This window comes from Mesocricetus auratus, unplaced genomic scaffold, assembly GCF_017639785.1.
Source record: "Mesocricetus auratus isolate SY011 unplaced genomic scaffold, BCM_Maur_2.0 Super-Scaffold_100010, whole genome shotgun sequence".
Taxonomy (NCBI): Eukaryota; Metazoa; Chordata; class Mammalia; order Rodentia; family Cricetidae; genus Mesocricetus; species Mesocricetus auratus.
Window position 1 is genome coordinate 71,164,970 of NW_024429194.1, and position 18,795 is coordinate 71,183,764.

At 37.3% G+C, this 18,795-nt stretch overlaps 1 protein-coding gene across 10 annotated transcripts in view; it reads left to right on the plus strand.

Moving 5' to 3' along the window:
• Nucleotides 1–18,795, plus strand: part of Adamts20 (ADAM metallopeptidase with thrombospondin type 1 motif 20) — a 118,844-nt gene that overhangs the window by 18,386 nt on the left and 81,663 nt on the right. For all 10 annotated transcript variants that reach the window (XR_005880033.1, XR_005880034.1, XR_005880035.1 and 7 more), the window contains exons 4-7: nucleotides 5,031–5,269; nucleotides 12,769–12,852; nucleotides 13,493–13,617; nucleotides 14,721–14,761. Coding sequence is in view for 6 of the 10 variants with exons in the window: in XM_040753924.1 (XP_040609858.1) it covers nucleotides 5,031–5,269; nucleotides 12,769–12,852; nucleotides 13,493–13,617; nucleotides 14,721–14,761 (489 nt within the window). In the remaining 4 variants the exon portion in view is untranslated. The remainder of the gene's footprint in view (nucleotides 1–5,030; nucleotides 5,270–12,768; nucleotides 12,853–13,492; nucleotides 13,618–14,720; nucleotides 14,762–18,795) is intronic.

Below are 18,795 nucleotides of genomic sequence, written 5' to 3' on the forward strand. Positions count from 1 at the left end.
CTCTTTTCTGGATTTTGGGACCCCTCTTTTCATACCAGATTTCCTTGCCCAGCCTTAATACATGGGGTGGTGTTTGGTCTCATTGCAACTTGATATACCATGTTTGATTGATACTCATAGAAGACCTGCCCTTTCCTGGATGGAGACAGAAGATAAGAGAATTTGTGGGTGAAGGGAGAGATAGAAAAGAGGGACTAGAAAGGGAGGATAGGGGTGGGGAGGCTGTGGCCAGGATGTAAGATAAATTGATGAATTAAAAAAGTGAAAAATAATGACTCTGGTTTTTATTTTATTGAGTACACTTAACCTTTCTCTTTCTAATTTACTTCACTAATAAATTGATTCTAATAACAGTGCCTATTTCATAGAGAGTTCTTGTTAAGAGGTGAACATATGCGGCTTGAACTAGTACTTGAGAAATAATCAACACAGTAAATATAAATATTGTTGTTATTGATACTATTAGTTCAACAGCATAGAAACATAATAGATACAGAATACAACTTCAACCATGAGGAAATATGGTAACATAATCTCTGATATGGTCATATCTCATTTCAAAGCGTACACAATTCTTTAAACTTTGATACATTCAACAGTGATTTCAAATATTGATACACTAGATTAAACATAATTTTCTTAAATCAAATACATATTAGCCTGTTCAGAGATAGCAGCACTAGACTTGGTATTGGGAATGTCTCAGGCACCCGATCTGTCTTTGAACTGTTGCATAGCTCATTAACATTTTCCTTATGCTGAAGTCATAACCCATTAAACGCTTTTATCTTATTCTTTAGATTATCCTTTTCTTCCACACCCCCATTGTCTTTTGCCTTTCTCCTCTATTGTCTTTTCTTTATTTTAATCTTTTACCTGCTCTCTGTGAGCATATACTGAACTTAGGAAAGCACATTGCCAATAGTGTTCTTACTCACTAGGGGATTCACAGCTCGATGAGGTGAACTCTTAATAAGGACTTAGAATTTATCCTGTGGGGAATCTTCTATGTTTGGATATACTGGATCTTGAGTGAAGATGAAATGAGAGAGTGTTTTTTTGTAGAAGTGGACTTAAAGATGAACGGAAATATAAGTCCTAGAAGATGACTAGAGCATTTGGAGGTTTTTGCAGCTCTAATCCTGTATTTTAATTCTAAGAATTCTAAGGTGAAAAAATATCTAAATGAATTTAGGAGCATGATTTGTTTTAAAAAAGAGTGATTATAATTTAATTTCAAAAAAATAAATAAAAACAGTGCACAGTTAAAAGCAAGAATAATACGAGGAACATTTGAAGGAGAAATGACAAGAAAAAGTGGCTGGAACCTAGAGTGTGGGCAGGGCAGACATGCTGTGGTGGTGTGCAGTGGTGACTGAGTTGTGGGTACTGGGAAGCTGTTGCTGACAATTGTAGACACCAGAGGCTGAAAACTGATAAGGAAAATTATGAGCATGAGGTAGCAGTCAGATATTCAAGTAGAAATGTGAGATTCTAATCATATTATTGTATAACCATAATTTTGAGCAATGTAAATTCCTGTAACTATTAATTTAAATGTTCTCTTTGAGTTGTAACACTGTGATATGGGGCATTGTTGTTGGCAAAATTTTTAGAGATTTTATATTCTAGAGTGATACTGGTGATCTTGTGGTTAGGGTTGGTCTAAATGGGTTTCTTGTTGTAATACACCTACTATTAATAAAGGACAAGAATCAGTTTTAGTCTTTGACTTGATGGAACAGAAATAGAAAGGGAAGCACTGCATAGAAGTGATGTAATTGAATTGGCAGATGTGCTTTGGTTTTTGGAGGTTGCCTCTCAAGTTACCCAGGCTATTCTCAGATTTGCTAGGCAACTGAAGATGACCTTGAACTCTTGATCCTTCTGCCCTGTCACCCATGTGCTGGTATCACAGATATGTGTCACTATGTTGGTGGTAAATATGTTTTGAGCGATGGCCATTATGTAAGGTGTTCACAAAGTCACTTTATCATCACTACTCATGCTGCTCAGGCGTAAATACTTTAAAAAGACAATAGAATGTAGTGTTTTAGCTTGTGGTGTGCTAATAAGTGTCATTTTAATAGATATTGTGTTATTTATAACAACAGCATAAACTTGAAATCATTTAAACGACACTGAGATATCAAGGTAATTTAATTCTTTTTCTATCATTCTCTTATGCCATATAGTTAAAGTTAGACTGTGTATTTCTACACATTTTGACCCATTATACACATGTTATAAATATATATTTGTATATTTTGGTAAAAATTCCAAATAATGGGATCAAGATTTAAACACCACTGAAATTCCTACTTTTGAATGTCTGAGGGGCATCTTTCTATGCAAAAAGCTGGGGTTGTTACTTCTAACTCTTTCCCTTCTCAGTTGGTCCCTTTCGGTCATTTCCCTTCTATTGTTTACTTATTTTTGTGTTCCGGATAGGTAACATATAGGGGATCTTAGTTTATGTGTTAAATAAAATTTTAAATAGTTGAAAAACTATTTCCTTAGTACTCACACAGTGCATTCAGTTTTATTATCTTACTGCTTTAGCTAACAAACAGCACAATATGATAGTCATGCCATCGATCATCTTGATGTAGTGGTAATCTTATTTATTAAGAACTTGCTAATTGTGTTCTGCATATTTGTGTGAGCCAGCACAACATAAAGGGCTTGAACATAACTGCACTTCCTTCCCCAAAATTCTATTCACTTCCTTGCAGTATCTGAAGCAAATGTTACTCTAGTTCCCAATTTCCAATCTCTTTGACTTTCTAAAGGTAGCATTATTTTATGTACATATCTTTTAAAATTATGCACTTAATATTAAATTGTACCTACATAAAAGTGTGCTATGTTTAACTTTTCTCACTTCCTTCACTTATAGTGGCAAGATTCCTTCCTTCCACATGCCAGTCAAATATGAATTTGTAGATTTGACTAAGTTGTTTCCATAGTTGTGTATGTTCTTATGATTATTTCAAATGAGGTATAAGGAAACTGAGAGATATAAGGGTAGTATAGTGTGGGTTGATAAGTCAAGGTGTTCTTCCATTTCTCCTTTACACTTCTTTGGCCCACAGCATCCTGTATGAGTTTGAAACACTCACTCTGGAGCCAGGTTTCTAGACTTGAAACCCGTTGTTGCATACCAGCGTTTGTATTGATGACTAGCAAAATGTCACAGTATCTTTAGTTTACATGTGGCTGTTGGACTTAATTATAAGATAGGGGCTGTGCTTCCTTCCTTGCTTTTCAAGGTTTCTGCGTGATGTGATTCTAATTCTCCAGCTGTGTCATTCTTCTTTTGCTTCTGGTATCACATTCAAGGACTCGTTGCAAATCAGAAGTCATGAAAAATGTCCCCACATTTCCTTCTAAGAGTTTTACAGTTTCTGCATTTCTCTTAGGTCTCTAGTTGATTTTTAGTTCATTTTGTACACTGAGTGGTTTCAGCTACCTTCTGAGGGTCACTTGGTAGTATAAGAGAGGGTGCATTTCTGGGGTCCCTAGTCTATTCCCTTTGTCTTTGTCCCTGCTGTGATGACCTCGTGTGATTCAGTGGATGTTGCTGAGTTACAGGATTACAGTCCATGTGGTGGATACACATCTAACTTGCCTGATGGCTTGTCAAAGAAGCTAGGTCAATGTCTGGCATTTCCAGCTTCTGAATGCTAGCCAGCCTCATAGGTGGGATAATTTGTCACTTGATTGAATTATTATTGAGACATTTAAGAAACATAAAATTTTATCTTTAATTTTGCGTTTCTGTCATCTTCTCTGGTTTGTAAGCTTTATGAGGTGCTGTGTGTGCCTCATTTCCTAAACGTTATGTGTATACATGCTCAGTATAATTTTGTCTCCAATAACCTAGAAACAGAGGAACAAATAGTTTGAAACATAAACCTTCAGCCTTTCTGAGTAGCCAGAGATTTACATATATCAATTTATCTGGGATCTTCTTCAGGCCACCGATTATTCACTGATAATCAGTGATAATCACTGATAATTCATACCGGAGGACACAGTAATACAAAAGGCAGATGTTGAAGATAATGGAAACGGTGCTTAATGGCTTTCATTGTGTGCTATCTCCACAAGACTTCATTCATATTTAAATTAAGAGAATCATTCACTTACATATGTGTGTGTGTGTATCATTCACTTACATATGTATGTGTGTGTGTGTGTTGTTATAGTGCATCAAAATCTTATTGGTTGTTGATTATTTGGTTTATAAATGACTCAGAAGTTTTAATTTCTTTTTACTTGACTCCTTTGGTTCATTTTTCTGTTGAAAATACAACCACCCGTCAATTTCAGGAAAGTTAACAGAAGGAGAAAGTAGAAAAAAGCAGTGAAGGAGAATATGAAGGAGAAAAGATAGCACCCACAGTCATGTTATTCATGAACCTTTTGCATTAGCACAAATGTGCAAAATTTAAATGTTGATTTTTTTACATAGTATGCTTAAAAGTAGTTCCTTTAATCACGGTGCTTAATAATTTTCTGCATAAGCAAACAATAAAAGCCACCAAGCATGTTATGTAGTCATCTTCATAAATATTTTTATCAACAGTTAATTTTCTGGTTTGAGTTGCTGCCTGTTGGGACTTTTTTTTAGGGTGAGTCGTTCTGCTTTCACATACTGTATAATGCAAGTTTGTTTTCTTCTTTATTCTATGAAATGTCACAGACAAAATATGACTGCTGTGTAATGAGACTAAATCCTAGCAGTAACTTAAGAACATACTTGCCTATCAAGGAAAGCAGGACTTTCTTCATATTTATCTCTCACTCATTGGTAAATAAATATTTAAAGATAATCATATCTGTTAAAATAAAGCTTAGAGTCAGTGTTGCTCATATAGCTCTGAAAACATGAGCACTGCCAACCACTCATGAACAGTGGTGTCACTCAATGCAAACACTGTTTTGTGGCTGCCCTACTTTGTGCACTATATTAATCATATCCAGTTTAATGACTTTATGTTGTATTATTCTATCCTTCTTTCCAGAAAATCAAACAAAGAAAACTGCTTTGGCCTCTCTTAACTTCAGCAGCGTGACTGGAGACATTCATATAAAGAAGGAAGTGGTGATCAGGTCGGAAGCCAAAAGGAGTCAGTTACATTCCAGGAATAAGCGTTTTTTATCATACCCAAGATATGTGGAAGTTATGGTTACAGCAGATGCTAAGATGGTTCATCATCATGGGCAGAATTTGCAGCACTATGTGCTGACCCTAATGTCAATTGTAAGTACCCCAATAGAGTTCTTTTTAAAGATTTATTGTATGTTTATTATTTTGTGAGGACACTCTATGTGTGTGGGTGCGCTTAGAGACCAGAAGAGCCCTTAGATCCCCTGTGGTGGTCCTGAGCTACCTGACCTGGTTATTGAACTTGAGTCCTCTACAAGAGCAGCAGGTATTCTTATATTTTTGGTTGAGAGCCTAACCTTTAATGACTGAACTATCCCCTTCAGTCCCAACTTAACAGAATTCTTATATCATCTAAAACATTCCATTTCATGTTTTTTATATGTAATTTAAAATTTTTTCTTTCAAACTCTAGACATGAGCAAATTGTGTTTTCATTAGAGCCAGAATTTCATCTGGTTAACTCTGGCAGCTTTTACACTTGAAAGTCTCGCAGCATTCAAAGAGAAGCCTTGAAGAGTTCTTTCTGTGAATGGCTTCTGCCCTCTAGTGACAGAGAATATCCTTGTATAATTAATTGATCTTGGAATCCCAAAGTTAAAACCTCCATCTGTTGTCATGGAGGGAAGAGGGTGTGTCTTTCACTGCTACAATATCCCCTTAATCGTTTAGCACACCATCTTCTAAGTTGTAGACACATTGCAAGCGGAGCTGTCTTGGGAGATGTGGACTGCAATAGTCTTTGGTGTTCAAACTCTGTTGAACAGTTGTGTTCTAATGTCCACAGGTCTACTACCATGAAGAGACATGTTAACTCTCTGCATGCACATGTGCACATACATGCACATGCATCAGCTCACCCATGTTAGCCTTCCCTGAGTGTCCCAGCATTATTAGGGACACACTTTATGACAGAAAATGCCTCTGCATGCATGGAATTGAGGCCTGTGCTGTTGCAAAGACTTGTCGAAGACACCTCTGTGTGACCTTGCCCGTTTCCGTAGATGGATTTCCCCAGTTAAAGTTATTGTGATTTGAAGATCCTAAGATCTCATTTCCTTCCCTGTGACACTTTGTCCAAAGTCCTTGCAATTATATCAGGTTAGATGTTGGCTAACTGTAATACTCAGTGCAAAATGGATACTCAATAAAGTTACTGAAATGGTGAACAAGTAGTTAGAATAGAAAAATAATTTTTGTGAATGCTATACATTATGATAAAAAACAGATGATCCAAAACTAATTTCTGAAATTGTGTTACACACTCATTCATGTATTTGAACTGATCTAAAATAAAGACAGAGATTATGAATATAAGCATATACTGATGATATATTTTAAACTTCTGAATCCAAAATAATTATTTAGCCCTATGTTTCTCTCTCTCTCTCTCTCTCTCTCTCTCTCTTTCTGTGTGTGTATGTGTGTGTGTGTGTGTCTGTGTGTACATCTGTTGAGAGTATTTTTGTTGTTTGTGTGTATATGGTTTCAAGGCTGATCAATCTGCACTGGACAGTCAATAAAGGGCCCATGCCATGAAGCTAGTTTTCCTGCTCCCAGAAATCAATAGTTGCTGTAGTTCTTAGTTTAGGTTTGGGATCCCACACATTTTCCCACTTCCATGTCAACACGTCCATGGATGGTGCTGCTGCTCCAGTCTTCTATTTGCAGCCATTTTTTGGACAGACTGCTTCACAGTAGAAGTTTTAGTATTCTGTCTTTCTTCTGCTATGTTCTCTGAGCTATAGGCAGGAGCTGTGATATAGATTTATCCACTGGGCTGGGCTACCCATGACCTGTTGATCTCTGCATTGTGTCCAGTTGTGGTTTTCTGTGATCTCTTTGCTGTAAAGAGAGGATTATTTGATGAAATCTCAAAGTTGTTATGATTTCAATTTCTCCAATTAATAAAGATGATTGTACCGTGTATTCTTCCCACTGGCCTGGTCCCTGAGCCACATCAGTCCCAAATGAACACATAGGATGCTATACTAATTATTAAGCTGTTGACCATTTGCTATGGTTTCTTATTGGCTAGCTCTGACTTAATTATTAATCCATAACTGCTAATCTGAGTATTTCCACATGGTCTTCTCTTACCGGAGAAAGAGTCCAGACCTCTTATTCCTCTGGTGTCCTATATCATGACTGACTGCGCCTCTGTTTCCCAGAAACCTTCTCGACTCCTAGTCCCACCTATTTTGCTTTCCTATTGACCAACAGTGCTTTATTCAACAACCAATAAGATAAACATATACACAGAGGTACTTCCCCCATCAGATGATGAATACTTGAGGTATTTCATAGTCATTTTTCTTTCTCCTATTGAGATCTCTGTTTAGAGCTCTAGACCACTTTTTAAGTGGATCAGTTGTTTCCTTGACTCTTTGTTTCTGGGTTCTTTGTACATTCTGGACATTAATATTCTGTCACATGTATAGCTGGCAAAGATTCTTCCCTGTTCTGTGGGCTTCTTCATGACTGCCTATTTCCTTAGCTGCATAGAAGACTTTTGGTTGATGAGATCCCAGTTGTAGATTGTTGACCTAAATTACTCTGGAAATACAGTTCTGCTCAGAAAGTCCCTTCCTACACCTATATCTTAGACGGCAGCTCCTATGTTTTCTGCTAGCAGTTTTAGTGTTTCAGGTTTCAAATTGAGTTCTTTATCCACTTGGATATAATTTTTGTGCAGAATGATAGAGTGGTAGTCTATTTTATTCTTCTGTATGTTGATCCAGTTTTCCCTGTACTGTATGAGACCCCAAAATTTTCACCAGAATGCTTCTAGATGCAGTTGACATTTTCAGCAAATTGACAGGGTACAAAGTCAATTTATAAAAATCAGTAGTCTTTCTATGCATCTTAGAAGACTCAAACACTGCTTATTAATATTGTTTTGATTATAGTAATTTAGGAAGAATCCAATAATAGAATTTGGTGATGACAAGGTTTATGTGTGTGTTAAGTTTTACTTGTAAATGAGAAAATAAGTAAATAGGCATATATATAATTTGACAGAAAATTATTGAATCTTACCAATCCAGAACAAGATTTTTTTCAATAGTTTAATGAGAAATAGTACGTGCCATCTAATTTATTTGTTAGTGTGCCATATTACAGTTTGATAATAACTTAGTGGTTTCTAAGTGATCTCAAACATGCTTGGGGTTAATATTACTGATGAAGAACACAGTTATGGTATAATACATTTAATGAAATAAGTATGTTAAACAGGTAGAAATAGTCCATTGTTTGCTGTCCTACATCTTTTATCCTTGAGGTAACAGCATCAGGCTAAGACGGCATTTGCATAAGCATTAGTAATTAACCCAAAACAATGGCAGCTAGAGCATTTTCTTTGGCATGTTCACTTTGCTATTAATTGATACAGCTTTAAGGAGCCTTAAATGCCTACTAGATGCTAAAGAACTGCACTCTCCCTTGTGTTTCAATCACTCCCTCACATCACAACACTCACCAATGGGAGTAATACCAATGAAGGGGCATCATTAGATGATCAGGACATTAGTCGTATTTATTGAGGCCTGGTTAATATTATTAAAGGACTTATCAAGTAAAAATGTTCTCTTACAGTAACTTTTTACCTTTTATTTTAATTATCAAATTAACTTTTTTCCTTTTATTTTAATTGTGTAATTTTTTACTGTTGCTATTCAGGATGGAGAAAACGTCAACCCATGCAATAAACACAAATGATACATTTGCATACTTCATGCAAGATCCATTTCCCTTGCTGTGATTTGGCATTTTGTGTAGCCCTAATTCTTTGCATGTTCTCTTTAGATGTGGGGAATGGCATCATTTTCAATTTAAAAACAAAAAAGATCTTTCTGAACAAATAAAGAACAATGTCCTTTTAAAATAAATTACTTTGTAGGGATCAGAATTTTATAAATAACTTTGTAATTAAGGTGAATTTTTGCTATAGTGTGCTATAGGAGTTATTTTCCAAATGTTTGTAAGTGACTAGGGTATAGTAATATGTTTCACATTTTGTATAAAATAGGTTTTGCCTAGAATTTCTCCTAAAGATGCAAGCAATATAGCTTATAACATTTTTCCTTGCCTCATTTATTACTAGCCATGCATAGAATAATATTTATCACTTGTTGAAACCTGTGATGTAAGAGTTGATGCCAGGGAGCAAACACTACTAAAAAAGAAATAAAAATACTTCTTAATTAGTTCAAGAAAAACTATATAGAACAAGGTGATATGCCAGACTTACCTGGCATTTAGTGTAGCATTTCCTACTGTGTGCCATGGAGTATCTGCCCTGTAACATGGTCCCCTGGTGAGAAGAGATGACTGTGCCCCAACAGTGACATGAGATGCTGCAGATAATGCTTCTGTCTCATTGTGTATATATTAGCTTTTCAATACTCAGTGAAGATACTTGTTAAACTCAACATTTCTCCTTCAGAACACATGCCCTTCACAACTCTCTCCAAACATTGCTTTATTAATGCTAATTGAATACACAAGGGCACTGGGACAGATGGATTCAACTTAGTTGAACCTCAGCTTGTTTGTAAATATTGAAACAAGTGTGGGTAAATCCAGAGCTGAACAACAAGTACTGACAGAGCTGGATCAAAAACCCAGGTTCCTGACCACACAGAACTTCTCCAAGGCCAGGTCACATGATCCATTGGACATCACTGGGGAAGGCAAGGAGCCGCAAGAGAGCTGTGAAATAGTTTGGGTAGCAAGACCAAATTGGGAAGAACTTGAGGCAGAATGCTGGTGTAGCACCAGATAACATGGAGGGCTAAAGTTCTACAATTAGACTTCTATAGAGAGTTGGGTTCTGGAGTTTTGTTTTTTAACTCTTCACCCTTTATGGGGAATTAGTTTTGTATTTTAACTTCCTAGTCTATAACATGAAACTATAATAGTTCCTATCTCACAAGACTTGTGAGAATTGAATGGACTACTACATTTGGACTTAAATTTGAACATAACATTTCAATATATATCTTTTTTTGCTAATTGATTACTTTGTATTTAATTAGGAAATCATCGTAAGAGAATCTTTTGTAACATGCTAGGTTCTAGTCATGAGAGCCTACCCTGAACATACTCATTTAAAAATTCTCTTGAATATCACTGGCCATTCTGGCTATCCATCGCTTTGAGTCCCAACTCAACATTGTTGCCCAGAGTTCCTCAGTGACAGGCTTTTACATATCTGAATGCAGTGGAAGACACATGTCATGTATGGACACAATGCTTAAAAAGAGCAAGAGTTAAGCCAAGAATGCATGTACAATTAGAAAAGCAAACACATGGCATTCTTTCCTCCTCCTTCTCCTCCTCCTCCACCTCTTCCTCCTTCTCTTTCTTTTCTTCTTCCATTTGTGATCAAACCCAGTGCTTTGTACATGTTAGCAAGCTCCTTCTACTGAACCATTTTTCCACACTATATCATTTGTCTCCCCCATGTTCGTATCTCTATGATGCGTGTTAGTGTAGCCTGTGTAGGTACGTGTGCATATGTATGTATGTGTTCTGTACATGTGCACGTATGTGTGTACACATATAGAGGCCCAAGTCAGTGTAAGATGTCTTCCTATATGCTATCCACACTGTTTTCAATATAAAACCACGTTTATCTTGAAGGTTTAAAACCTGTTCTTTTTTTTGTTTTGTTTTGTTTTCTTTTCTTTTGTTTTTACGAGACAGGGTTTCTCTGTATTGTTTTGGAGGCTGTCGGTCCAGCCCGGCCTCGAACTCACAGAGATCCGCCTGCCTCTGCCTCCCGAGTGCTGGGATTAAAGGCGTGCGCCACCACCGCCCGGCTTAAAACCTGTTCTTTTTAATGGAAAATGCAAGGTGAAATTTAGTTCATTGAAAACTGATTTTTAACGGGAGAAGTGTTTCACTATTTTAAAAGTTATTATATATAGATATATATTTCAAGAATTTCATATGTGTACAGTTTTCACACTGTTTCCTTTCCCCTTCCTCCAACTACTTCATTTCCCCTATGTCCTCTCAAATTCACCCTTTCTTATTCTTTAGTTATTGTTGTTTCACATAGACACACAAATACACACACACACACATTTCTAAATATCACCTACTGAGTTCTTTCTGTCACATTTTTATTGGAGACCGGGTTTCTGTTTGATCCTGGAGCTTACTAACTGGCTAGGCTATCTGGCCAACAAGCCCAAAAGGTCTGCCTAGCTTTGTGCAAATTCCCATGTTACAGACATGTATCAGTGTGTCTGAATTTTACATCAGCACCGGAGATCCAGACTCAGTTAAGCACTTTATCCAACTAAGCCATCTTCCAGCCCTAACTCCAAATTCTTAACTAATGAAGCACATCATTTCTAAGGTGACCAGTGTTGCAGTCCTAAGACTCCCTACTTGAAATTGCCAACCATGTAGTTGTCTTTGTTTTAACTATTACCCACACAGGGGTTACCACTGCTCTTGTCACTTTTGGCACTACAGCCAGAGACATGACTGCAGGCAGAATTACATGCCTATAAATAGTTGTGGCTGCCCACCTAAAACCCTGGGAGAAGCACTAGAATGTGCATGTTCTTGCTGACCTAACTCTGCAGCCCCAGAGATGCTTTTGACTTCAGTTTTGTGGAGGCATTTGTCAGAGGCCTATTATACATTGTGTTGTGGTAGCCTTGGCCAGTGGAGGACCCTGATATTAATGAATATAACAAACTCTGCTCTAAAAAGTTAGGGACAATATCCTCTTCATCTCCATCTAAATGTAGCAAAGAACAGATGTGGGGCATTTTTAATTCAATGACCAAGTGCTGTAGTACTCCCTGGAACAGTGAGCCACCATGGCTTGGACAGTCATCTGTTGTGCATTAGGAATGGTTTCTTTTGTACAGATGACCCAGGTTAACTAAAGGAGAAGGGGCTGTGTAAGGCAGAGTGCTAGCCCCTTCGTGTTATAAGAAGAGGCTGTGAAGCTGGGAATAGAGAACACCTTAGCCATCCTAGACTGAGCTCAGGTAAAGCCTCATAATGTTGACTTCCCCAGCTTGTGATGGGACTGCTCCTGTGGCTGATCACGTGACTCGATGAATCTCCTCCATTCTGGATTGCAGCAGTACTGAATCAACCATTATCATGGTCACAATTGGAAATAGCAGACACTTTGGAAGAGAAATAATTAAGTAAAGCTACAAAAATAGAATGTACTCTGATTTTGAAAGAAGTGAAGTTTTTTGCTCAATCATCCATAGCAACAATTTCCATACTCACATGCATTTAAAAACTTGGTGATTTTAATGAAAGTGCAGATTTCCTAGATACTGAGTTCTGTTTAGCTATAAACTGCTATCGGAGGCAAGACTAAGGGTGCTGGCTCTCAAGATGCTGGTGCATGTTTCAACCCTAGAGATTCTGATGTATGTAAATTAATCACATTAGATGGGATGTAGGGATGGGGCAGAGTCCAGACTTTGATAAAGGTTCCCCAAGACTCATGTGCGGCCACACTGGAGCACAGATACTCTAAGTTGGTTCTACTTTGCTGTGGAAAGAGAAGTTTTATCCCAGGCATCTAATCTCTTGGTGTCTACTTGCAGGTTGCAGCAATCTACAAGGACTCAAGCATTGGGAACCTTATAAATATAGTGATTGTAAAGTTAGTTGTAATTCACAGTGAGCAGGTAAGAAGCAGGATGTGATGAGGGCTTTTGACTGTAGCTGGCTTTGATGGGCCTGGCTTCAGATCACAGGAGTCTTATAAGAAATGAGACCTTTAAAATGTAATTTGAACTGGATGTAGTGATGCCTGCTTTTAATCCCAGCACTTGGAATGTAGAAGCAGGCAGTCAGGCAGGCAGATCTCTGTGAGTTCAAGGCCAGCCTGGTCTACATAGGAAATTTGACAACCCCCAGAACAACACACTTAGACCCGGTCTCAAAAAGATTCTGTGTGCTGGAAATAAAAATGGAATGACATTGGTGTTTAGTAGAATGAGAGAAATGACACACATGAACCAACATTTAAAAAATTCAAAATGAAGACATTCACTAATTTACTTACTTTTATAATCATAACGTTGAAAGATTTAAAACACATTAATTGTTTACAGCTTGACTTCTAATACTGAAAATTGATCATTATTCTAGATCAGTTTTTAATCATAATGCTAAAATACAGCTATTGAATCTAAGAGCGAGGCTGACGCTACTCTTTATGGACCTGTACAAACGCAATTTGATAGACTGTGAATTCGGTATGTGTGGGAGGCAAGCAGGGCTGCAGCTTCTGTCATCCCATTGAGTTGTCCCTCACTCACACAGGAAGGACCAGTCATCAGTTTCAATGCAGCTACCACACTGCGCAACTTCTGCTTATGGCAGCAGACTCAGAATGTTCTGGACGATGCTCACCCTTCCCATCATGACACTGCCGTTCTCATCACTAGGTATGGCTTTTGAAACCCTTCTCTACTCTTTCTGGCATGAAACTGATGTATTTTGGCTACACTGGTTCTTGTTCACCAATGCAAGGAAGCATTCATGAGAACTCTATTGGAATGAAAGTACTCTACTCTTCTTTGACTGGAATTGTGGGAAATCAGTAGTATGAGTCATGTTATGATCTAAAAAAATACACTCCTTATCATGTTAGAGACAAAATGAGAGATTAGAAATAATACGTGGAAATTGACATATATGTAGAACTAAGGGCCAGTTTTGCCCATTCTCTCTTACCTGTGTTTCTGTCTGTCATCTTTTATTGTCTGTGTGTGAGTCCCTGGTTTCAATTCTTAGGACTCGTCATAATTATCAGGCTTCCCTTGCTGGGAACAACTTTCACTGTTAAAAAGCCATTTCCTTTTTTAAGTACTATCATTCAAGGCAAAACCACACCTTATTTCAACAGCACAGTACAGGGATATATATTTTTTGGTGTTTGGATGGTTTAGTAATGAGATCCTTCACTCTGTGGCCAATCTCAAGGAAAAATGAGCTTTCAAAAACCTTGAAGTGTCTATTTTACCACTTTTTGAACAGAAGCAGGATTGTCTTAATTTCTCTATGCCATCTCAGTCTATGGTTCTGGCCTGCATTATGACTGAAATCAAGTACAGAAGGTCACAGTGAAGGATTTAGGATAGGAGGGAGAAACAGCATCGAGAAGAGACAGATGAAAGAGATATGGCAGGGTGGACTCGGCCACTGTTCTGCTGCTACAGGGCCAGAAACTCAGGAACACAGAGGCAAAAAGTAAAACCTGACTTCAGAGAGTGTACACATTTTACACAACCACTAGTGTTATCAGAAGGGGGCAAACTGCAAGCTGTGAGAGCAGCTTCATCTTCATTGTAGGACATGCAGAGCATCCGTTGCCCACTGGGACACTCAAGTGAGGCGTCAAGCTAACCCCAAAGCCTCTGAGCATGTACTGACTGGGGTGGGGACCTGATTGGCGATAGTCTTGGCAGAGTTACAACTTTATTTTTATGTTGACTCACTGCAGCCATAGTTCCTGAAAATGTTTCAAAATACAATCTTTTATTTTAAGGGAAGACATTTGTGGAGCTAAAGAGAAGTGCGACACATTGGGTAAGTTCTTTCATCAATTAAACTTAGCACATTGATTAGTGAATTATTTAAAATTACATTGAAAGTTTCCCCTTTTTTCATCTTAATAATTTTGATGCGCTGTCTTGGTAAGTAAATGTCTCTTGCTTCTCTGATTCTGCCTCTGAATTTTGTAGAATAATAAGAACTAGTGGTTACTAAATACCAAGTGCTATGCATGGCAGGGCATTTAGTGTGTTTCTGTGTGTATGAGAGATAGTACACAGTAACCCGTAACCCATCTTGAAGACTGTAGAGTAACCCATCACCAGATAGATTTGAATCTGACAGATAAAACTTGGTTTCTCCTACAGCAGATCTATGTTCAGTCCTCTTTGTATGTCTCTGCCTTTCCTGATGAGGTGACTGATGCCAAGAATTTTAGCTTGTCAATTTCTTCAGACATTTGAAATGTAGTAACATTACCTACATATGCTTTTTTTAAAAACACAGCAGTGTTTGTGCTTTTTTTTCTTTTTAAACTTTATAACTGTGGTTATGCCTTTTCACTCCTGCATAACAGTTCATGCACACTTATATACCAATGTCCTGCTAGTAAAGTTGGACTAATTAGTTTTCTTTTGAGTTCCTGAGTCATTAATTGTGCTGATGTGGGATGAGCATCCATAATCTAAAATGCTGACTTTTAAGGGCCCATGTGACATTCAAAAAGTTTCAGATCCTCAAGACTTCGTATGCATTCGATGTAAATATTCCCAAATTTGAAGACTCTGAAACTGAAGTACTGTGGTCCAGCTAGGTTAGATAACATACAAATCATTTTTAAAGTGATCTCATCAATGTCCCGTACTCTTTGCCAGTAAAATATAAGCATGCAACTGTGGTCGAGCACATTACAGGAGATGTAAACATCCCTTTGGGTTCTTTCCTTGTTGGTAGAGATTACCTCCAGATTTCTCAGTCTTTGCTAATCTAAGAGGAATGCATTTTTCACTTTGAGGATTGCTAAGAAGTTTGAATATATTTTTCCATATCTGCCAACCATTGATATTTATGAAGTCAATGGAGGTTACACTGTAACTTTCTGCTCTAGCATTTGCTTTCTATAACCTCTTTCAAACAGTCATTATTACTTCTGCACATAAAACCCTTTTCAGTTATTAAATCCTGAAAATATCTGACCACTCTGTGCTTTGTTTTAGGGCATGTGTGTGAGAACATAACTTTTTTGAATTTTTTGAACCCTGTATATTTAGCATTTCCATATCTTAAATCCTTCTGTAACTCAATGTTTAAACACATCAGCATGTCTTAAAGTAAATATTTAAAATTGAGTTATCTTGTGTTTAAGTCACATAATCCATGGGGATATGCATAATTTTGTTATATATTTTTTCTATTTGAAAACCACATGGTGAGTAATTCACCTCTTTTCCTTAGGACCCACACTGCACTGAGTTAAAATCTTCATGCCTCTTTAACCGTGTGTTGTGCCTTCATTCCATCATTCAGTCTGACTCACACAGTTCAATGATGTTTTCACCATTATTCTGTATAAACTTTAATAATTGGTAGAACATATACCTCTACCTTATTTTTATTATTACTGATTTTAAAGTCATAATAATTTTTATTTTTTGAAATTATAGTTATTTCAGTCACCTTTCTTTTTCACCACCTCCCATGCAACTCCCCTTGCTCTCTCAGATTCATGCCTCCTGTTTCTTTAATTGTGGTTACACACACACACACACACACACACACACACACACTATGTTCACTTTGTATAATGTTATAGGTGTGTATGTGATCTCTGGGTCAATACTTGGTAGAAAATCTGAATACTTTTTCCTGGGGAAACCATTTCTCCCACTCTCAGAATCCACAAATTGCCTGTAGTTGTTTGCATATTGAGGCCCTGTTAGTTTTCCCCTTTCTGTATTAGCATGTTCATTGGTCATTATACAGATATTGATGAGACTTCATGGGTATAGCCTCTACGACATTTCTGGGAGACAATCTGACAGTAAATGTCCCATCTTTCCAATCCCTCTTCCATAATGAACCTTGAGTCCTAGGTGTAGGCTGTGTTATACATGCATTTATATATGTATTAGTGGGACTGGGTACCACATGATCATTTGTTTTCCATATTTTGACAAGTTTTGGTTTTCTTTAATGGTCCATGTCTGTTGCAAAGAGAAGTTTATTTGATGAGGGGTAAGAATTACACTCTCTGGGTAAAAGAACAAATATTTATAGTTGGGAATTATGTTGATATAGTAAAGTGGTAGCTAGGTTTCTAGTGCCAGACATACATAGTTTCCTCCTTGTTGAGTGGACCTAAGGTCCAGTTGTAGAGACATTGGTTACTGTCAAGGCATGAATGCCACTACTGCACACTTAGGGTATCCTGCCATCGGGTTGTTGTTATGGTTCTTATGTTTCATCGCTGGGTGGGACTATTGGTTGCTTCTCTGCCTCAGACGCTTATGTTGTTCCTGCTTGTACCTAGAAAGCTCATCCTCAGGCAGGAGGTTTTCAGTTCAGATCCAACTGGAGTCCATAGATCCTGTGCCTGAACGTGTATCTTCAGCTAGAGTTACCTTCCGCTTTTGGGAGGCAACCAAGGACCACAGCAATAGCCTATTAGGTTTTGGGGGTCTCTTGGATAACCCTGAACAATAACTCAAAAGAAGACTTCTCACGCCTGGTGTTGGGCATTTTGTCAGATTGTCTATGTTGAATGAGAAAAATGTATTTGTTGTATGTATGCATGTGTATATGGATACACATAAATATATGTAATTTTAGGTAGAGCAATGTGATCTTTATGACATATTTTAGACATCCTTATTGTTATTTCACCTTCCTTCCTCCCTCTTCTGTAACTAACTCCCTCTACCCTCCCTAATTAAAGTCCATCCCCCTTTTCCTGTTTATCCATTTACTTTGACTACTCTTGGTTCTTCACCCTTCCCTCTCTCATCCTTAATCAATACCAATCCTTCTTTTCCTGTTTTTTTCCTTCAGTTTGGCTAGTTTTGGTACTTTATTCATTAAATAAAATTTAAGCCATGATATTATGTCTTCAAATTAAAATGTCTAATTAAGTAAAACTATTTGAATGCTTTGCAATAATATATATTATTTTCTTCAAATGTATGTATTTATGTCATGTCTGAATACACAGTAGAATCCCAGCTTTCCCTTGTTGGGTAGTCACTAGATATATCTTTCTTTCCAATTCTCCAACGCCCATCTAGGAAGACCAAATAACTTTCTCTGCCACTCTCTCCTAAGCAAATGGTGCTGAGACCAGTTTACCTTCGTCCAGCTGGTCCATTGCTTTATTTCTATCTTTGTGTAAAACTCACACATTAGACATAATTTTACATTAAATTTTTTTAACTTTGTATCCATATTTATGAAGTTTTCATCACTTCTTTCACCTCAGACTTGTGTTTGTGTGTGTGTGTTATGTATATATGATGCATGTAGGTGTGTCTGGGTACCCCAGACACCTTCTCCTTGAGATAGTATCTGCCATTGACCCTGAAACATCCAGCAATTCCCAGTAATCCTCCTGCCTCTGATCCCCACAGTGCTAGGGTTACAAGTGCACATGACATGAAAGGTGTTTTTGTTTGTTTGTTTGTTGTTTAGGATGGGTTCTGGGGATCTGAACTCAGGTCCTTGTACTTGGATAGCAAGCACTTATGCCCAATGCTGCATCTGTCCACCTCCAAAACTCATTCTTGATATCATTTTCCTTCCCCGCCCTCCACACTGAGTTACAGCCTATAAAATATTTTAGTGTGGGTTATTTGTGGAAAATAATCATTTTTGATGTTTTTCTACATTTCTATTTTGAAATCTATCTTTTTTTTTAGTTACAACCTGTAAAGTATTTTTAGTGTAAGTTATTGGTGGCAAATAATCTTTTTTATGTTTTATTACATTTCCATTTTGAAATCTTTTTGAGTCTGTTTTAAATTGGCATTTATTTTCTCTGTGTGTATATTATTACTTGATCTTCTGACTTTTGTTGTTTA